This window comes from Podarcis erhardii, assembly GCF_964252035.2.
Source record: "Podarcis erhardii genome assembly, chromosome: 2".
Lineage (NCBI taxonomy): Eukaryota > Metazoa > Chordata > Lepidosauria > Squamata > Lacertidae > Podarcis > Podarcis erhardii.
Window position 1 is genome coordinate 123,655,920 of NC_138498.1, and position 22,014 is coordinate 123,677,933.

At 46.5% G+C, this 22,014-nt stretch overlaps 2 protein-coding genes across 3 annotated transcripts in view; one reads left to right on the forward strand and one right to left on the reverse strand.

The window, feature by feature from the left end:
- The first annotated feature begins 1,078 nt into the window (after positions 1 to 1,078).
- Positions 1,079 to 11,865, forward strand: LOC309336559 (vomeronasal type-2 receptor 26-like). Of its 2 annotated transcripts, none has more exons than XM_081852503.1 (6): positions 1,079 to 1,201; positions 3,214 to 3,505; positions 4,084 to 4,872; positions 6,028 to 6,258; positions 7,321 to 7,447; positions 10,291 to 11,865. In XM_081852503.1, exons 1-6 carry the CDS (start codon positions 1,116 to 1,118, stop codon positions 11,187 to 11,189), a joined length of 2,424 nt encoding a protein of 807 aa, XP_081708629.1. In that variant the 5' UTR covers positions 1,079 to 1,115; the 3' UTR covers positions 11,190 to 11,865. The 2 variants fall into 2 exon arrangements, with proteins under 2 accessions (XP_081708629.1, XP_081708628.1); XM_081852502.1 differs by lacking the exon at positions 1,079 to 1,201 and adding an exon at positions 2,047 to 2,408.
- A 3,125-nt stretch (positions 11,866 to 14,990) lies between these two features.
- LOC309337150 (uncharacterized protein) overlaps positions 14,991 to 22,014 on the reverse strand; it is a 40,368-nt gene continuing 33,344 nt past the window's right edge. The window contains exons 2-4 of the mRNA XM_081853867.1: positions 20,638 to 20,815; positions 20,386 to 20,512; positions 14,991 to 16,482 (exon numbers count right to left, since the gene is read on the reverse strand). Coding sequence (XP_081709993.1) covers positions 15,788 to 16,482; positions 20,386 to 20,512; positions 20,638 to 20,712 — 897 coding nt within the window. The 5' untranslated portion in view covers positions 20,713 to 20,815 and the 3' untranslated portion in view covers positions 14,991 to 15,787. The remainder of the gene's footprint in view (positions 16,483 to 20,385; positions 20,513 to 20,637; positions 20,816 to 22,014) is intronic.

Here is a 22,014-nt window from a genome sequence, read left to right on the forward strand (position 1 = left end):
ACATTCAAACATTTTACAGTGTTTTTGGAGGTATTCTTTAAACTTGTTCCAGTCCTCTTCCACCGACTCTTCTCCCCGATCTCGGATTCTGCCAGTCATTTCTGCCAATTCCATGTAGTCGATCACTTGCATCTGCCATTCTTCCAAGGTGGGCAAATCTTGTGTCTTCCAATACTTTGCAATAAGTATTCTTGCTGCAGTTGTTGCGTACATAAAGAATGTTCTATCTTTCTTTGGCACCAATTGGCCGACAATGCCCAAAAGGAAGGCCTCTGGTTTCTTAGGGAAGGTATATTTAAATACCTTTTTTAGTTCATTATATATCATTTCCCAGAAAGCCTTAACCTTTGGGCAAGTCCACCAAAGGTGAAAGAATGTTCCCTCAGTTTCTTTACATTTCCAACATTTATTATCAGACAGGTGATAAATTTTTGCAAGCTTGACTGGGGTCATGTACCACCTATAGATCATTTTCATAATATTTTCTCTTAAGGCATTACATGCCGTAAACTTCGTATCGGTGGTCCACAACTTTTCCCAGTCAGCAAACATAATGTTATGACCAATGTCCTGTGCCCATTTAATCATAGCTGATTTAACTGTTTCATCCTGAGTGTTCCATTTTAACAGCAAGTTGTACATTCTCGAAAGTATCTTAGTTTTAGGTTCTAACAATTCTGTTTCTAGTTTCGATTTTTCCACCTGGAAGCCTATTTTTTATCCAAGTTAAAGGCTTCTCTTATTTGATGATAATGTAACCAATCTCGCACTTTATCTTTTAGTTTCTCAAAACTCTGCAATCTCAATGTGTCTCGATCATGTTCTAGTATCTCCCATTATTTTGGCCATACATAAATAATTCTAGAATATACTGGCATCTTCTGGGAAATAATAGGTCTGGAATCTAGGGTTTTAAAACTAACTAAAACTAACTAACTCACCCCCCCACCCCACTCCCCACCATAAGCTGTGGTCAAGTCCAACTTCTGGTGGGGGATTTTCCCATATCCCAAGTGCTAGGAATCAAATGCCATGTTTATTTTTATTCATTTTTTGTGCTGAGGTGCTCCTCCATATTCAGGTCAGGCGTCATTATAATAATGTAGCACTTGGGAATGAAGACGCAGCCCAGAAGTCCAGCACTGGAGGCCAAGATAGAGAGGACTTGCACAGCTACCATGATTTTTCCCTTGGTGCTCAGGTAAGTGGGCACAAAGGACACCCAAACACTGCAGAAGACCAGCATGCTGAAGGTGATCAGCTTGGCTTCATTGAAGGCCCCAGGCAGCTTCCTGGCTAGGAAAGCTACCGTGAAGCAGATGGCAGCCAGGAAGCCCATGTAGCCAAGGGCAACATAAAACATGGCCACAAACCACTTGGAGGGTGTGTTTACAATAAAGTGATATATAAATCTTGTTAAAAATAAAAACAGAGGTTCAGACAAATTCATGGAGGTGGATATATTCCCCTTCCACAGTTGGAGGTAGGATTGTACAGGTTTAGGGGAATCACATGTATGGAATTGCCACTGTCCTCACCTCCTGCTTGTTGGCTTCCCTTTGGGGCACCTGACTGGTCACTGTGAGAACTGGAAGCTGGAATTCATGGGCCCTTGGTCTGATCCAGTTTCAGAACTCTTCTGATGTCAATAAAAGTTAGCCAAACTCAGCTTTCTCCCTCCATGATCCACCTCAGTGTATTGAGTAAACATGTTTTTCCCCTACTCTGCACCTGCTCCCATAAAGTTCAGAGGAGATCTTTCTCCCTTAATAATTATCAGAACTACAGTTATCTATGCTTATTCTTTCCAGAGTCCAAATGACTCCCTCACACCCCTTTCAATGTTACCTATGGGAACAATAATGTAAATATCACAGTCAGGCTCAGAATGATGTTATTTATTCCACTATGCCTGATGCATAAAATACCTCATGTGCCATAGAATATTTGGGGCCAAGATACAGGGCAGGTGAAGGAGTGAGATAAGTTTGCGTGAAGCTTACTCAGAATACAGGAAGCTGAGCTATGTAGCTCAGTACTATTCCCAGCTCTACGTGCAGAGATTAGTGGGATTGAACCTAGCATCAGAGCTGTATTTCTCAAGTCCTGTATTTCTCAAAAGAGTTTGGGGTTTCTTCTTATTAGCTAGCTATGGAGTTGGGAGGAAGTCATAAGGGACGTGTAGCAGGCAGACCCAGTATGACAACACTGCTTCTGCTGCTGCCTCTTTCCACCTACGGAATGCAGCAGAAGGCCAAATGTCCACTGAATCTGATCAGGGATGAAAATTCTGTTATGAATTTCTACAGATCAGGAAACTACCTCATTAGTGGAGTCACACCTTTGAAATATATTAAAGATCTCTCTCCATTCACCTTTTCAAGCACCCCATATAGCAAGCTTCAGTCGTAAGTAATGTGGCATTGACATATTTCTGCTTCCTACCCCCTCTCCAATTCTCTTGATGTTCCCGGCTCAGCCTCTATTTTCTGATGAAGCGCTATATTTTCTATTTTTCCTGATGAATCACTATCTCCTGTTTTTTTGTTTGAAGACTGACGGAGCATTTCATTCTGTGGGATCACGTACAATTGGGAAATGTGGGTAGGATTACAGCGTTATACAAAAGCAACAAACACCCTCCTTGCTTTAAAATCTGTGATATGAAAGGGATGAAACTATCCTGAGCTGCTTTTCCCATGCTCCCACTAGAAATATGCAAACCATTATTTGGAAACCAATTTTTGTGCAATATGCCATGCCTGGAGAGGTTCTCAGATACAGTGGCAGCTGCTAACCACTGGACCTGATGGGGTGGCCAAGGAGATCATAGAAGCGTAGAATTGTAGAGTTAGAAGGGAGCCTGAGGACCATCCCTCCAGATGTTTTTGGCCTACAACTCCCATGATCCCTAGCTAGCAGGACCAGCAGTCAGGGATGATGAGAATTGTAGTCTTAAAACATCTGGAGGGCCGAATCTGAGGAAGCCTGATCTAGTCCAACCCTCTGCAATACAGGAATCTCAACTAAAGCATCCAAGGCAGGTCACCAGGAAAAGGACTGATTCATGTTCTGTCTCACCCACCCCATCCTTCTCTCTTTCTAAGATACTTCTGGTGTCCTTTCATTTTTATTTCAATTAGTACAAAGAGAAGCAATTGACTTTCATTTTCAGTGAATTGAGGATGACTATGTGACATGCTTTTTCTGCAGCCGGATGAATGGGAGGGACTGGCACATTCTTTCCTTCCTTCTTGCTGTTCAGGAGATCAATCATAACCCCATGCTCTTACCCAACATCACCCTGGGCTACAGCATTTATGATACTTATTTTGATGGAAGAACGACTTCTGATGCCCTGACAGACCTCCTTGCTGGTGGGAAAATCAACATTCCAAACTACAGCTGTGGAAGACGGGGGAAACTGCTGGCATTTCTTGAAGGGGGTGAATCCGACATCTCCACATACATTGCAAGCATGCTGGGCACCTACAAGATCCCACAGGTAAGAACTGGGTTCATAACAAACACATCTGGCAACATTTGCTACCTCGTGAAAGAACAAGTTATGCAACAGATTTTACTGCTTACTTTACATTCTACATCACTTTGAAACATTGCTTTTCATGAAGTGAAGAGCCATATAGAAATATTTCAATAACTAAATTGACGCTAGCACTTCTGCATGGAAAATGGATGCTCTGCGGCATGGCTCTTCGCCAATTCTGTTGTGTGGTGTGTTAAGTAGAATTGGTTTAATTGAAACTGAAGTGGGAATGGCTACGCATATTGGTGAAAGGGTTTAACTGGAAGATGCCACTGATGCGAAATTAAAAGCAAAAGGGAACTTGGGAGTTCTAACTGAGTTGATAATTAACTGTTGTTATTCTCTGCTAGCTAACACGTGAGTGTTTAACCTTAGATCAGATGATTAATATATAGAAATTCACCAGATTAGAAGGGTAGTGGCTGAGTCTTTGTTCCCAGACTCTTTGAGAAGGAGGAAGTAAATGAATCTTTCACACAGAAGTGTCCAATCTTTGTCCTGAAGAACAATGCATGAGTCTCTTTTCATTTCAACAGCTCAGTTACGGCTTAGTTCAGGATGATGTCCAATCCCCTTTTGTCTATCGCATGGTTCCAAAGCAAGAAAGTCAGCATCTGGGGATGGTCCAACTCCTGCTGCATTTCAGGTGGACGTGGGTCGGTCTCTTTGTTCCAGACAATGACAATGGAGAAAAGTTCCTGAGTACTTTGACGCCCTTGATGACCAGCAACGAAATCTGTGTTGCCTTCACAAAAAGAGTACTACTATATACTTGGCTATGGTTACCCCATGAACAGCCTGCAGTGTGGAGACAAGTCAATGTATTTGTTTACTACACAGGCTCTCAATATGGACTTCATATAATCATTGAGGTACAATCCTTCCTTGAAAGGTTACAAAATGGGGGTAAAGTCTGGATAACCACAGCTCTACAGAACACAATCTTGTTCTATGATACCGAATCCTTCCGTTATGCCCATGGCTCTTTGTCCTTTATACTGAAGACCAAAAGAAGGACAAAAAAGGACTACTATAAGCCAATGTCTGATGCTAGTCTAAGCATTTGGGAAGAAAATTTTGATTGTTCATATTCAAAGCATGCCTTGTCTGTGAGGGATTGGACAAGGTGCAGGGAGAAGGAGAAACTGAAGATGCTGCCCCAGGAGGAGATTGAAAAAATTCAGTCCCAAGACAACTATGTCAATTACTACAGCGTCCAAGTCGTGGCTGAGGCCTTGAATGCTGCATATTCATCCAGCTCAAAACGGATGTTGACGGTGGGTGCTGGAAACAAGTTGGAACTTGAAAAGCTACAGCCATGGCAAGTACGTCTTTTGCCTTCTGCAAACTTCCATTCATTATCCCAGCTCCAGAATCATCAAGATATGAGCCTAGGAAGCTCATTATATTGTGTCAAACCAATGATCCACCTAGTTTAACATATTCCACACTGACTAGCAGCAAAGACAGAGGAAGCTGCCTTACAGTGAGTCAGACACAGCAGTGGTACATTTTATTTCCACAAATTTATAAGCCACCCTCCATCACATCAATATGACCCTAGGGAAGTTTCCCTAAAAATGCAGTGAACAGTATATGTGAACAAATATTAAAATAATCCAACAGCACTGTGTTTGTTGTGAGAGAGGTTTGTGGAGAAAGATGCTGGGGAATTATCTGATATATTTCACTCCCTTTTTCAAAGCTGCATTCCACAGGGCGGGCACAACTACAGAAAAAGCCCTCTGCCTGGTTCCCTGTAACCTCACTTCTCACAAGGAGAGAACTGTCAGAAGGCCCTCAGAGCTGGATCTCAGTGTCCAGACTGGACGATGGGGGAGGAGACACCCTTCAGGTATTCAGGGCCAAAGCTGTTCAGGGCTTTGAAGGTGTCAGGGAACTGCCATCGGAGCCAGAGGCGGAGGGAAGGCTCCAGAGGGATGCCGGAGAGGGTCCCAGTAGGGAGAGAGGCAGCCCATCTGCTGGGGAAGGAAATCAGTGCAACACCAATGGAGAAGGGGGGCAGATGAGGGAATCGGAGAGGAGGCTCCAGGACTCTTCGCCAGAAACCAGCGGGGAGAGCACGGGTACACCGTTGCCCACACCCTCCCTGCGCAGAAGACTTCCGCGCAGGGAGAGTAGGAGGAGACTTGGCGTCAAAGAACTTCTTTGCTGGAAGAGATTCAAAAAACGCCCACTGACGGATTCTGCTAGCGACTGAGACAGCCACGAAGTGAAGGGCTGTCCAGACAGAAAGGGTTCAACCAGGTAACCAAGCCAAGAGTGGTGGCAACTTACAAGCAACCCCTAGAACCATTACAGAAGGTCAGCACCAAAAATTGGTCTTGCGCTGAGAAATGTACTGGGAGCCACTGTAGGTTTTATTCAGAGGAGATCAGGATGCCGTGTAAGCAGGGCTGAATTATCCAACATGGTTTCTTCATGTTCTCTCAAGGCTGGAGTTTCCTTTGTCATTGTAGCTTCATCCTTACTTGAAAGAAGTCCAGTTCTCTTCTAATACTTCAGCTGGTGGACAGAACTTGGATGAGACTGGAGCATTGGCCATTGGATTTGATATCGTGAATTGGGTGATGTTTCCTAATAATTCTCGTGCTAGAGTGAAGATTGGGAGCATAGAGAGACAAACTTCCCCAGATCTAAAGTTCACCATAAACCCAGAAGCAATTGTATGGTCCAAGCCTTTTAACAAGGTAGGAAAATTATGTGCCATTTTATTACCTGTGACATGTGCTAAGCTCTAGATAGCTCCCTGGAGCTAAGTCCCATTGAGCTTAATGGAGCTCAATGGGTATGCATGAATAAGATTTCACGGTGGGATAGGCGTTTTTCCAAAGAGGTGCCCTCCAGAATTTTTGCATCTGCCCTAGCCAGCATTGGCTGAAGGCATCTGAAGGGCATCAGATTGTGTAAGCCTGAAGTATAGTAAGGGCTTCCTCATCTATTTGGTTGATCAACAGGCAGCATGAAAACAGTTAATCTCAGAGTGGCAGAAATCAGCCAGCCAGCCATTCCTTATTTCAAAACTCTGTAATCCAGTAGCAGATGTGATGGCAACAGCTTGAGGACTTGTTTTATTGCTGCTGTTCTTTTTAAGGTGGCTTGTTTCATGCTCCTCTTTGTTGTTACCTGTTAGCCTAGTTCTGTAGATTAGTTACTTAAGTTCTTGTTCTTTGTACTTTTCATGCTGCCTTTTATAGAAAAGCGAGATTATCGGTGTTAAAGTAAAAGAGCAGAAACACCACAAGGGTTTCTCTGCCATGCTGGTCTGCAAAAACCAAAGGAAAATGGAATTGCCCCCAAATGTAATTGCCCCTTGAAGTAAATATCTCTTCTCTGGTATCCTTCCAAAATTCTATTTGTTGTTGTTGTTTAGTCATTTAGTCATGTCTGACTCTTTGTGACCCCATGGACCAGAGCACACCAGGAACTTCTGTCTTCCACTGCCTCCCACAATTTGGTCAAACTCATGCTGGTAGCTTCGAGAACACTGTCCAACCATCTCGTCCTCTGTCGTCCCCTTCTCCTTGTGCCCTCCATCTTTCCCAACATCAAGGTCTTTTCCAGTGAGTCTTCTCTTCTCGTGAGGTGGCCAAAGTACTGGAGCCTCAGCTTCAGTATCTGTCCTTCCAGTGAGCACTCAGGGCTGATTTCCTTAAGAATGGAGAGGTTTGATCCAGCAAAATTCTATCATCCAAAGGCACAAATGCACCTATCACTTTCTCCTTAGTGCTCAATTTTCTCTTCATGCCTAGACCGTACCTCGTTCAAGATGCACAGAAAGTTGTCTCCCTGGATATTCCAGAAAAGTTCAGGAAGGGAAGCCGCCCTGCTGCTATGATTGTTCTCCCTGCTCAGAAGGGACCATCTCCACTCAGGAAGGTAGGAGAGGATCTTGGAGAGAATGGCCTTCGATGGAAGGATGGGGGTACCAGTAATTTCTGAGCCAGGCTGAACATAATGTTTGTATGGAATGTCATTCCCAGAGAGGACTCAGCTGTTGTTAGTCGGCAATGTCCTTCCAGCACCAGAAAATTTTATTAGCCCACTAGCTCACACGTGAAGGGTAAATCTGGATTTAATGGTTGCTGCTTCGCAGGACTCTGGTTTATGATTTTTATACAGTCATACCTCATGTTACGTCCGCTTCATGTTAAGTTCTTTCAGGTTACGTCCCATGGCGACCCGGAAGTACCGGAAAGGGTTACTTCCGGGTTTCACCGCTCGTGCATGCGCAGAAGCGCAAATGATGTCACGTGCATGCGCAGAAGCGGCAAATCGCAACCTTCGCGTCTGCAGACGCGCCACTGCGGGTTGTGCTCTTTTCATGTTGCAAATGGGCCTCCGGAACGGATCCCGTTCGTAACCAGAGGTACCACTGTACTGTTGTTTTCTCATTTCTTATATTGTCTTCTATTATACCACCCATCAGTCTAACTGACAGACAGGTAAAATATCTTGCAAATCAACCAACCAATCAATAAAAATTTAAATCATAAGCAGCCTCAAGGATATCAGAAGACCCTTGCTTAAGGAGAGCAAAGCAGCTGTTCTGAGAGGCCAGTAGGATTCCCATGCGAAGACCAGATACAGCACAGAAAGAACAGCCCCCCCAACCCCCATGTGATCTATAGCAACTGGTATACAAAGGCATTCAAAGGTCACCTCCCTGTTGCAGGGAGTACATGACAGTGAATCTGATACTGGGGGGTATTTTGATGGTTGAGGGAAAAGTGCACAAGACAGGCATTAGGTTCACCAAACCTGTGATCTCAGGAGGGTTATTGGTGAGCTACGGTGTCAAGTCGGCACTAGGGCCAGTGAGAGGACCTGGCTATTTCTCAGAGGTCTCCAGCAGTTCAGGAATGGTGATGGTGATACAAAATAATACTGCCCCCAAGTTCCTCGGAGAAATTGTCAGATCCAAATGTAATACATGATTTTTTAAAAAATATATATATTCTAGCGTCACTATATAATAAAGTTGGGATTAATATACCTGCTTCTCAATACTGGAATATGCCAAGTGCATATTAGTGGTTGGGAGCTGCTGAAAACTTGTCAATCACCTAATGCAGTAGTGATTTCAGCTGATTTCACCCTTCAGAAGGGGCTGAACACTGCTCCAAAACCTCTGGTGTTTCAGGGTCCAAAAAGCAGCACAGCTGTATTTACCAAGAACTCTCTAACAGCTCCACACTAGTATTTGAACCTGTGGTTTCAGAAGGTTGAAATATGTCCACTAACCCCTCTTGGTGCAGCAGCATTGCAGGACGGCAGAGGCTTCACTGGAGCCCCGACACGAGAACTTGAACTTTGGTGCCTTTCCTGATAGGCAGTGAGGGCAAAAGCCCCCGCTACCTATCAGGACCCGGATCCTAACCTGCACCCTGCTTTGGCAAATGGGGATGCAGGCTGAGACTTGGGCTGTGCCAGGGGGCTTCCCTCGGAACCACAATAACACCACTGAAAAAGAGAAGTGGTTTCTATAGAATGGAAACCACTTCTGCCTCCTTGATCACTGCAATATATATAAGGCTGATGGGTGGATGGTAGTGTACCTTACTTAAGGTGCCAATTGTTCTTTCGAAGCCTCACTTTTACTCATGTGACAACTACAGAAATTGTGGGAACCTTAATAGAGACAGCTCTGAAGTATCTCACAAAGAGTGTGTTTCCAGCCACACTGCACAATGCCACTACCGATCCTCAGGAGGGGGTGGAGTTGCGGGCTCACGACCCCTTCCACACTCCCGCGGGGCTGAGGTCAGCTTCGCGGGATTACAGGGTTTCCCCAGTCACCCCCCACGTTCCGGCGAGGCTGGGGTCAGCCTCGCGCGATTCAGGGATTCCCCAGTCACACCCCCGCGCGCCAGCCAATCGGCTGGCGGCAGGGGCGGGCCTCCTAGAGGCCACATAAGGTCGGGGCAGCCACCGGCTCGCCCCTTTTCTCCCTGGCAGCGAGCGCGAATTCCCACCCACCCACCCTTTAGGTTCTGCCATCGACCTTGCTATGGGCTTCGGCCGGTTGCCGTTTGGGGCCAGGTAGGAATTTTTTCCCATTTGGCTAATTGGCTGGTTCGTGAGCCACTTGGTTTTTCGCCTACCTCGTAGCAAATTCGTCACAACTTTCCCGGTTTTAGCGGTAGGCATTGGCCGGGGTATTGTCATGCAAATGAGGTCGGGGGGGAGGAGCGCCATCACCTCCCCCAATGATTGAAGGGTAGTTCGTTAAAGGACTCCGAGGGGCGACGCCTCGTCCGAAACCTACAGAGGCTAGGGCCTAAAGCGCGCCCCCGAGCGGTAACCCCTCGGGGAGCGCCTAGGGATACGCATCTCAGGTAGCTCCCCCTGTTGGTGTTTAACCCTTCCCGGTTAGACCGGATAGTCGGTTAGGGGCCAATGCCTAAAGCCAATACCTCTCTTACCTGTAATCAATAAAGTTGTGGCCATTTTCGCCCATTAACTTAAATTCTTGTGTCCTGTGTCTTTATTCTTTACACCTGTGGGGGGGGGGGGAGGGAATAGCCACGCAATATCTTTTTGGGAGACTAAGTCAGTGGACTGAGGCTTATCAAGCAGTGAATGTTTGCTTCTCTCCTTTCCAACACAACAGTGTTCTTTCCTGATCTCTCCCATAGACCCACCTTTCCCCACAACTGAAACAGCATTCAGACTATTTGTGACTGATGTTAGTATACTGAAGTGTGTTTTCTTTTCTGCAGATGCTGATGAATGCATCAAATGTCCAGAAGATCAGCATCCAAATGAGGACCGAGACCAATGTGTCCCCAAAGTAATAACCTTCCTGTCCTATGAAGAATATTTGGGGAGCATCCTGGCTTCCCTTGATCTCTTCTTATCCTTAACCACATGTTTTGTGTTAGGAATCTTCACTAAATACAAGGAAACTCCCATAGTCAAAGCCAACAATCGGGACCTCTCCTACATTCTCCTCGTCTCCCTCCTGCTTTCCTTTTTGTCCTCCTTCCTCTTCATTGGGAAGCCAAGGAAAGGGACCTGCCTTCTCCGACAAACAGCCTTCAGCATCATCTTCTCAGTTGCTGTCTCTTCTATCTTGGCAAAAACCATCACTGTGGTTCTGGCTTTCCTGGCGACTAAGCCAGGAAACAGGGTAAGGAGATTGCTAGGGAAGTGTTTGGCCAACTCCATTGTCATTTCCTGTTCCAGTGTCCAAGTTATCATATGCAGCACCTGGCTGGGGATTTCTCCCCCTTTTCCAGAATCTGAGATGCACTCGCAGCCTGGAAAGATTATCTTGCAATGCAATGAAGGGTCTGTGGCCATGTTTTATGGTGCCCTTGGCTACATGGGCTTCCTAGCTGCCATCAGCTTCATGGTGGCTTTCCTAGCTAGGAATCTGCCTGGGGCCTTCAATGAAGCCAAGCTGATCACCTTCAGCATGCTGGTCTTCTGCAGTGTTTGGGTGTCCTTTGTGCCCACTTACCTGAGCACCAAAGGGAAATACATGGTAGCTGTGCAGATCCTCTCTATCTTGGCCTCCAGTGCTGGACTTCTGGGCTGCATCTTCATTCCCAAGTGCTACATTATTATACTGAGGCCTGATCTGAACATGAAGGAGCACCTGACAAGAAAAAGCTAAATGTGACATTTGATCACAGCTTGTTGTGGGGATCTTTAAAAAGAAATCTGGATCCTGGACACATTTGTGATGGGAAAGAGACAGAAAAAAATCTACTGGTAGATATCTGCATGATTTGCAGTAGACCTCAAAGTGCTTCTGACTCCTAGTTCTTCAGCAATGGCAACTGTGGAGACCAGGGGACCCCGTTATTTCTTTAAATCATTCCTATACCAGGCTCTTGTATCTTGAGTTAAACTGCTCATTACTCATAGATGAATTTCAGAAGCTGCTTAAGATGTTGCAAACATAGCTGGCTAAGTATAAAATGAATATAGCTCAATTAGGAGAAAGGTAACATGAAACCTGCTACATCGTGGAGATAGGTAAAAGGTATGATGGGAATCTACAAAGTTGACACACATTTACCAAACAATAAAATAAACATTTTAGGCAAATGAGTCTTGAGGATATAAAGGGCTTCCTCCTGGGATTCTGGTGGCTCATCTGAGTTGGGTCTCCCTAACTCAGGCCAGAATTGATCTAGCCTATCTCAGATACTGGCATTATTTTTTGTTTAATTTTGTTTAATTAATTTTTTTATTGAGTTGCAAAAGTATATACTGTCGCGTCAGTGCCAGAGGAGAAAAAAAAAAACTTGAACACGTAGCAGAATTTCCAAAAAATAGACCAGAGGCAATTGAAACGCTGAGTTGCTTCCAGTCTCTGGATTCTTTTCACACTTTGTCTCTGCCCACTCAGGACTGGGGACTGGGCCCATAACCTGTTGGAGGGGGATTTCCAGCCGGTGGCAGAGGACAGAGTGACTCCAGGAGACATAGGTGTAAAAACCCAAACTAAAATGAAGACTTTATTACTAAACAATAAACACAAACTCTGGTGGGTGTTATTCCTGCAGGCAGGCTACAAAACTCAGCTTTTTTCCTTTATAGCAATGGCCAGCTGCAGCCAATTAATCCCGGAAACTTCTTAAAGGTATACACACGTTTCTGTGCCGAATGTCCTCTAACAAATTGTACTTCATCAGCAGAGCTTTACTGGTACTAAAAGCCGCTAATAGCGCTAATAGCGCTAATCCGCTAAGCCGCTAATGGGCTTGCTTCGCAAGACGAAAAAACCGCTAGACGAAGAGACTCGCGGAACGGATTCTTTTCGTCTTGCGAGGCACCACTGTATCTCTTTCATTATACTTACTATAACGAGACATTTTCATTGGTTTAATACATATACGTACAACTTTCCACACCAGAACATCAAATACACTCCATAAATTTACAATTTCCCTATATGAGTTTGTGGATATGAGGGACAAAGTGAACTCTGCAGGGAAAACTTGGCACACTCCATACATCTAAATGGGTTCTCCCCTGTGAGGGTCTAACGTAAGCAGGATCTTCAGAGGATGGGGATGTATGAAGTGGTAGAGCAAATTAACCCTGTGTCGTTCAAGCTTCAACAACCTGCATCCATGAAGATACGCCCTGTCTTTCATTTATCCTTGTTGTCTCCTGTGACGCCTTTGCACCAGTATCAACCGCCAAAAGAGTTGCCACCCCCTCCTATAATGGTAGAGGGGGAACCTGAATATGAGGTGCTGCAACTGCTGGACTCTCGCTGGAGCGGGAGATTGCAGTATCTAGTATTTTGGAAGGGGTACAGGGATGAGGAAAATTCATGGGAGGACTCTGGGAACATACAAGCCCCTAGGTTGCAGGTGGAGTTTCACCACTGGTACACCAACAAACCCAAACCAAGAGTATGAGGCATGGGAAGAAGATGAAGAGAGTGAGGCAGATTGGGGATTGGAAGTGTGAGGAGAACCAGAACTTACAGGGTTAAACAGTTCTGTGTGATGTCTCACATTCTGAGGCGTGGTTATGTTCACATACGGGAATCTTTCTTTGTGTGTGAGTTTCCTTTCGTTTTTGGCTGAGAGGCGAAAAGATGTCTGCTCTTTCGCCGGGCTGATTTATGATGTTTTTCTTCTCATTAAAAGACTGTTGGAGATTAGCAAGAAGCCTGCGTTCAGTCTGATTTATTATCCACACACAAGGCAACAGTTTCTGCCGCTGCTAAGAACTCTGCTAAGGACTTTGCTATGAGAGCTCAAGTGTTCTATCGGCACAGACGTCCATCGGCGCAGCAGAAGCGTACTGGGCGCCATCTTATCTCACAGGAAGTACAGGAAAACCCATAAGGGGGAGGTTACTGGGAAGAGAGTGAGGATGAATGGTGGGGAGGCTTTGGCAGCGTCCCTCACAAGGAGGGGGAGCAGGGAGAGGACCTTGGGGGGGGTGTCATGAATGAGCCAGTGAGCAGGAAAGGTTTGCAGACAGCTGCCGGTGAAGGAAGTAGCCAGGAAGAGAGAGGGTTAACTGCCAGACAGGGTGAGCATAGCCTAGTGCCAACTCCCCCGCCCTTAGGAATTGCAATTGATAAAAGAATGAAGGAGGGCAAGCTGCCAACAGCTCACAAATAGAGAAGGAAACAGTTCATCAGGGGGGAGCGAAGAGACAGTCCCTCAGAGAATGAGGAGGAGAGAGCTGACCCTCTTAGTCCCAGGTCTCAGCAAATGGGAGGGCTACAGGATAGGAGGCAGGGCAAAAGAAGTTAGAGGGGAAAGTTCAGTTGCTTCTGGTCTTGCCGGAAGCAGACTTCTGAAGGGTCATCATGATTAATCATGGCGATGGCCGCATTAGAGCCGTTTGTTGTGACAATAAATCATCCTTTAATGAACTATGCTCACTGTGTTATCAAGCCAGGAACTGGACTCCTGACACCCTGGTTATCATATCAAGTTCCCAACACCTTAAGTGAAGGTGAAGGGACCCCTGACCATTAGGTCCAGTCATGACCGTCTCTGGGGTTGCGGCGCTCATCTCACTTTATTGGCCGAGGGAGCTGGCGTACAACTCCTGGGTCATGTGGCCAGCATGACTAAGCCGCTTCTGGAGAACCAGAGCAGCGCATGGAAACGCTGTTTACCTTCCCGCCTGAGCGGTACCTGTTTATCTATTTGTACCTGACGTGCTTTCAAATTGCTAGGTTGGCAGGAGCAGGGACCGAGCAACAGGAGCTCACCCCGTCACGGGGATTCAAACCGCCGACCTTCTGATCGATGGGTCCTAGGCTCTGTGGTTTAACCCACAGCGCAACCCATGTCCCTTCTAACACCTTATGTACCCACTACCTAAAGACTAATAAAACTATCTATGCATATCCTTGCCTTCTGGCCTTCCCAAGTATGGGCTGTGGGAACACGTGGCCTCAGGAAACCCATCAACGGATGTTCATTCTTCCCCTCAAGGGAGGGGTGCTCTGTACTTGACTGTATATCCCAAGGATTATGGAGGAGGGTAGTATCCAAGTTGAGTATGTGACCGACCTGTCACTTAGAGGATTATAGAGGAAGGCAAAGCCCAAGTCCGCCTTTCCTTTTGAAGCAAAATGTCACTGAAATGGGGAGAATCGGTTATGGCATTGCTTTTATGTGATTTTTCAAAGGTTAGTAGTCCATCAGCACTGTCAATTACAAGGGAATACAATTTTGACACTTTCTTGCAACAATGTAACAAGTATTGCCAATCAAAGCCAGAAGGGGTAGAATTTATAAACTTTCTTCATTATCTGCACAGCAGGGGGTGTTCAGTTAACAGTGCAAAGGCTGAGCTGAAGCGTTCCCTGCTGGTTACCTGCTTTCAGCAATAGGGGTCGCTATTTGGTAGTATCCAATAGGTTAGCTGTCACACTCTAGAGCTCCCTATTGGTGGCTCTTAGGTAATTCACAAAATACAGAGTCCATTCATAAAACAGTGTTCATTTATAAAGCAGTAACATAAATCTCAATTGGCACATATTGGGTGTATATTTTAGCAGTTGAATGTACAGGTTTATGGCCATGCTGTAGTGGATTTATGGGGTTTTCATTGCTGGGGAAGGAAGAGGCAGAGCTCAGACAGCAACAGCAAACTTGGGAGAAGATGCCGAGGACTGAGCTCCGCAATGATTTACGTGTTGTAGCAATAAATCTAAGATAATTACTGCCGGAGATGTCTCATTTATGTAGGAGAAACCCAAGCCATTACACTGCTGCTCTTATAACAGGGAATTGGACTAGAAGACCCTAGGAGTCCCTTTAAACTCTACAGTTCTATGATTCCAGAGCCAATCCTGCTTCCTAAACACCACTGTTGTGCTCCACTTTTCACAACTCCACATTCCCAACTCTATCTGCCAAAGACCAAATATCAATGGACTCTCAGCACATGTTCACGCACAATGAGCACTCCAGTGTCGCATTCTGCACATCCCTAACAGTACATTGTATCTATCATTATACTTATGATTATGAGACATTACCTTCATTGCTTTAATACATATATGTACAATATTCCATACAAACACCAGAACATAAAACATACTTCATGCATTTACAATGGATTTTCCATAAAAGAGTTTGTTGATATGAGAGACAAAGTGAACTCTGTGGGGAAAACCTGGCACACTCCATAAAACTGAATGGGTTCTTCCCTGTGAGAGTCCGCAGCTGTTAATTAAGAACTCCATTATAATTGAAACACTTTCCACACTCCTAACATTTAAACCGTTGCCTCCCTGTGAGATTGCTGATGTTTTCTAAGAGTTACGCTCTTACTGAAGCACTTTCCACACTCCCAACATTTATATGGTTTCTCTCTTGTATGAGTTCGTTGATGTATTCTCAAGTGTACACTTTGATTGAAACTCTTTCCGCACTCCAAACATTCATATGGTTTCTCCCCTGTGTGAGTTCGAAGATGTATAGTAAGGTATGAACGTTGACTGAAGCTCTTGCCACATTCCATACATCTAAATGGTTTTTCCCCTGTGTGAGTTCGTAGATGTCTTGTCAGTGTTCCACCTTCACTGAAACCCATCCCACAATCCATACATTTAAATGGTTTCTCCCCTGTATGAGTTCGCTGATGTACAATAAGGTTTGCATTCTGATTGAAGCTCTTTCCGCACTCCATACATTTATATGGTTTCTCCCCTGTGTGAGTTCGTTGATGTATAGTAAGGCTTGCACTACGACTGAAGCTCTTTCCACACTCCACACATTTAAATGGTTTCTCCCCTGTGTGACTTTGTTGATATATTGTAAGATTTCCACTCTCACTGAAGCTCTTTCCGTACTCCATGCATTTAAAGGGTTTCTCTCCTGTATGAGTTTGTAGTTGTGTGCTTAGGTGTTCACTCATGCTGAAGTACTTTACAGATGGCCCGTCAAAATTCTGGTTGTCTTCTCCATCACCTGGTTTAAAGTGGGAGAGAAAGAGAATTTTGTTAGGTATTCAAGAAAAACAACAAAAGAACTTAACACTCAGCAAGACCAATCAGCACCTTCTCCTATTTTAACACCTCCAGCATTCCTCCCTCTCCCATGTACCACATTTTTAGGAAAGGAAACGAAATCTGAAAATAATCTCCAGAACCCTTAGTATCCAGTTCTACCTTCAACTCACATGTAACATTGAATACCAAGAGAAACCTTCTATGCTGATTTGAGGCATCTATGGCCCTCCAGATGTGGTTGGACTCTAAGTACCATCAACCCAAGTAAACATGGCCAGTGACCAGGGATGATGGGAGTTGTAGTGCAGCAACCTCTGGAGGGACACACTTTCCCCATCTTCCCCCTCTTGTGAAATTGCTATGACTCTGTATTCAGGACTCCTTCCTCCCTGATCTGTAGTATCTGGCTGATACATTCCAGGAAACTGTTCACATTACCTAAACCTGCACCAGGGTGCTGGAAAAGATGGGCCCTTGTTCTGATCCAAAAGGGATCTTTTTATATTCGTACACACTGAAAGGATACATACAAAGGTACAGTCTCACAGCAAAGTGGAAGTATGGACCTCTCAATTGGTCCAGGACAACAGCCCAGTATTTTTCTGTTCCAAGTGAGAAGATGAGCTCAGACTTGAATACAGTGGTACCTCGGGTTACAAAAGCTTTGGGTTACAAACTCCGCTAACCCGCAAGTAGTTGCTCTGGGTTGCGAACTTTGCCCCAGGATGAGAATGGAAATCACGTGGCGGCGGCGCGGGAGGCCCCATTAGCGAAATATAATAATAATAATAATAATTTATTATTTGTACCCCGCCCATCTGGCTGGGTTTCCGCAGCCACTCTGGGTGGCTTCCAACAAAGATGAAAAATACACTAAAATGTCACATATTAAAAACTTCCCTGAACAGGGCTGCCTTCAGATGTCTTCTGAATGTCAGGTAGTTGTTTATTGCTTTGACATCTGATGGGAGGGCATTCCACAGGGCAGGCACCACTACCGAGAAGGCCCTCTGCCTGGTTCCCTGTAACTTGGCCTCTCGCAGTGGGGGAACCGCCAGAAGGCCCTAGGAACTGGACCTCAGTGTCCGGTCAGAACGATGGGGGAGGAGACACTCCTTCAGATATACTGGACCGAGGCCGTTTAGGGCTTTAAAGGTCAGCACCAACACTTTGAATTGTGCTCGGAAACATACTGGGAGCCAATGTAGGTCTTTCAAGTCCGGTGTTATATGGTCTTGGCGGCCGCTCCCAGTCACCAGTATAGCTGCCGCGTTCTGGATTAGTTGTAGTTTCCGGGTCACCTTCAAAGGTAGCCCCACGTAGAGCGCATTGCAGTAGTCCAAGCGGGAGATAACCAGAGCATGCACCACTCTGGCGAGACAGTCCACAGGCAGATAGGGTCTCTGCCTACGTACCAGATGGAGCTGGTAAACAGCTGCCCTGGATACAGATTTGACCTGTGCCTCCATGGACAGCTGTGAGTCCAAAATGACTCCCAGGGTGCGCACCTGGTCCTTCAGGGGCACAGTTACCCCATTCAGGACCAGGGAATCCTCCACACCTGCCCGCCTCCTGTCCCCCAAAAACAGTACTTCTGTCTTGTCAGGATTCACCCTCAATCTGTTAGCCGCCATCCATCCTCCAACCGCCTCCAGACACTCACACAGGACCTTCACCGCCTTCACTGGTTCTGATTTAAAAGAGAGGTAGAGCTGGGTATCATCCGCATACTGATGAACACCCAGCCCAAACCTCCTGATGATCTCTCCCAGTGGCTGCATGTAAATGTTGAAAAGCATGGGGGAGAGGACAGAACCCTGAGGCACCCCACAAGTGAGAGCCCAGGGGTCTGAACACTCATCCCCCACCACCACTTTCTGAACACGGCCCAGGAGGAAGGAGCGGAACCACTGTATGACAGTGCCCCCAGCTCCCAGCCCCTCAAGACGGTCCAGAAGGATGTTATGGTCGATGGTATCAAACGCCACTGAGAGATCCAGCAGAACTAGGAAACAGCTCTCACCTTTGTCCCTAGCCCGCCGGAGATCATCAACCAGTGCGACCAAGGCAGTTTCAGTCCCATGATGAGGCCTGAATCCTGACTGGAAGGGATCCAAATGGTCCGCTTCTTCCAGGCGTGCCTGGAGTTGTTCAGCAACCGCTCGCTCAATCACCTTGCCCAAGAATGGAAGATCTGAGACTGGGCGATAATTGGCCATCATGGCCGCATCTAAAGATGGTTTTTTAAGAAGCGGTTTAATAACCGCCTCTTTCAGCGGGTCTGGGAAGGCTCCCTCACGGAGGGAAGCATTCACCACCCCACGAAGCCCATCGCCCAGTCTTTCCCGGCTAGCTTTTATAAGCCAGGATGGGCAAGGATCCAGGAGACAGGTGGTTGGCTTCACTCGTCCAAGCAGCCTGTCCACATCCTCGGAGGTAACAGATTGGAACTGATCCCACACAACTTGACTAGACAGGACTCTAGCACTCTCCTGCCCTGGTCCTGCTCCCATGGTGGAGTCTACTTCTTCCTGAATCTGAGCGATTTTATCTGCAAAAAAACTTTGCGAAATCATTGCAGATCATGTGGCCCGTACTGGGCCCCGAAATCGCAGGTGGTTCCGCTAAATTGTGAACCACCTGAAAAAGTCTCCTGCTGCTGTTTTCTGCAGATGCAATAGAGGCGGCGAAGAAAGAAAACACGCCTCAGGTTACGAACGGACCTCCGGAACGAATTAAGTTCGTAACCCAAGGTACCGCTGTATGAATGTCTCTGCTATGAGGAATAAGTAAAACAGAAGTGCTGTTTATGTCATATGTGACTGTAAAAATATTGAAAAAGATTAATCTTGTGAAACAAAGACAGCATTGTATCTGGTGGCCCATTAAAAGCTAATAAATGACATGGAAAAGGAAGGCTCATGCCACCATTATTTGTATGGTGTCTCTTTGTATATTATACATAAAGAGTTTTTTTGTGAATTCATACCACAATATCAGCTTATGAAGAGTTACCTACTGACAAAAGTACAGTGTTGTTATAAAGTACAATCTTCAACATCAACTTCGGTAGGCTGGTCATATTGTTCAGATGCCTGATTATCGTCTTTCAAAGAAACCACTCTATTCCCAATTTAAGAATGGAAATTGATATACCGGTGGACAACAAAAGAGGCTTAAAGACGGTCTCAAGGCAAATCTTTAAAATGCAGTACAAGCACAGAAAATTGGGAAACACTGGTCTGCGAGCGCTCCCTCACTGCGAGATGTGAGGTTAAAGGGAACCAGGTAGGGCCTTCTTGGTAGCGGCGCCCGCCCTGTCAAACACCCTCCCATCAGATGCCATGGAAATAAACAGCTGTCTGACTTTTAGAAGAGATCTGAAGGCAGCCCTGTTTAGGGAAGTTTTTAATGTTTGATTCTATTTTTAAAAAATTATTGGGAGCTGTCCAGAGTGGCTGAGGTAACCCAGCCAGATGGCCGGGATATAAATGATAAATTGTTGTTGTTGTTGTTATCCAATTAGAGAATAACCTTTACCAAAGGCGTCATGTACTTTGAAGAAGCACAAACTCAGGATGAAAGGGAGAAACAAGCTAAGAGGAAAGCACATTTGGCAAATCCTCACTGTAATTAACTCCTGCCCGAAAACCTATGTCACCACTGTGGAAGGATGTGTGGATCCAGAATCGGACTCCACAGTCACTTACGGACACACTGGTAAGACCATGTTCACGGAAGACAATCTTATTCGTCTACGAGGCTTCGCCAAAGAGGAAGATACGGCATGAATAAATGGCTCAAACAGTAGATTCACAACTTCAACGTCAAACAGCCAGGAGGAATAAAAATCTGCCCTTACCCAGAGAGGCCACCATCTCATAATTCTCCTGCATGACTTCCTTGTGCAGAGCTCTTTGGCCAGGATCCAGCAGAGCCCACTCCTCCTCCGTGAAAAACACAGCCACCTCCACAAAGGTCAAGAGGGCCTGGAAGAAAAAGAAAACAGAGCTTCTCTTAGATCCCCATCATCCCCACTCAACACAGAGGGAGGCTGGGTGGTCCCATCTGTGCCTCTTCCCTCCCATCCGATTCCCCAAAGCTCTTTCCTTACCTGAGTAAGCTGCCTCGCTCCTCTTTCCTCTCCACCTCTGAGAAGAGGCGGTCCAAATGGTGCCTCCGAGGCCATTGCGCTGCCTGTAGGAGATCCGGAGGAGGCGTAAAACTGGCCACTTCCGGGACTGTCCCAGTTGTACTTCAAAGAAAGGAGATGCGCTTCTTTCTTCCCAGCTCTGCGAGATAGAACAGGGTGAAAAATAACCAGGGGGTCAAAACTGGTCCCTCATGAGCACAGACTTGAACCTGCCTGATTAGTTTTAAATCCTGACACTCATGTGTCCATTTTCTTTGCTTAGATTAGCAGGAGGGAAACCAGTCAGGTGTTTTTTCCAAGCTCCAGGAAATCCAAAATGTGCCTCTTCCCTCCACTTCAGGGGCACATAAACAGGACAGCAACCCCCCCCCCATTGTTCCCCACTCTGACAACATGGGGGAGGGCGCCCCCTTCGCAAGAAGCAAATCCTTTCCTTTAGTCTCCTTCTCACAATCAGCCGCTCTCCATATCTTCCCCCATGGAGCCGGCTCCGCCAGGAGCCCCACTGAGGCAGGGGCTTCGGCAGATGATTTAAAGGGGGGCAGGTCAGGGTCCTGGAGGAGTTCACCCCTCCCCTCCCGCCCAGACTGGCTCCCTGACGCAGGAGGCAGAGCCTGGGGGGGGCGATTGGGGGGGGCAGGAGTGAGAAGGGAGATGGAGGGTGTTAAGCACAGAGGAGCATCACTAGGCGGAATGGGGCTGCCCCCCCCCTTTGAACGGAGAAGGACTGACTTCTGCGTCAACATGCACAGGGGGGGGGCTGCAAATCCCTTTGTAATTAAGTTACACTGGGGGGGGGACCCTTTTGTGGTTTGTCTCAAGTGCCTTTGCCACCCCCCCACAGTCCCCCCACCATGGGAGTCTGGCTTGATCTCTGCGCTTCAAAAAGGGTCTTGCAATGCAAACCATGTTGGGGGGGGGGAGACCCACAGGATGTCATGCATCCAGCCCCCCCTCCATGATTTCTACAGAGACAGGGCGGGCCCCCTCCCTGCTTTCTTTGCACCCCCCCCCCGCAATCCTCCCGCCTCCTTTCCCAGCTGCCCTCTTTGTAGATTCAGGGGGAGGGAAAGCAAATCCTTCTCCCACCCCCCTCCCCAAATAACCCCCCAATATGCGGCACCTCTTTCTCCTCGTCTCCAAGTCCGCTTCTCTTCCGGGAATGAGGATGGAGACCCCTCCCCTCAAAATAGCCTCCCCCCCCCAAAAAAATAACTTCCTGCCTCTCTAGGAAGCGGAGCTCATTGGCCCAGGGGGAGGGGGAGGGGCAGGAGATCCGCCTCCCCCTCCTTGCAAAACAGAAATTCACTTCCCAGCAACAGAGCTCTATATTTCTGT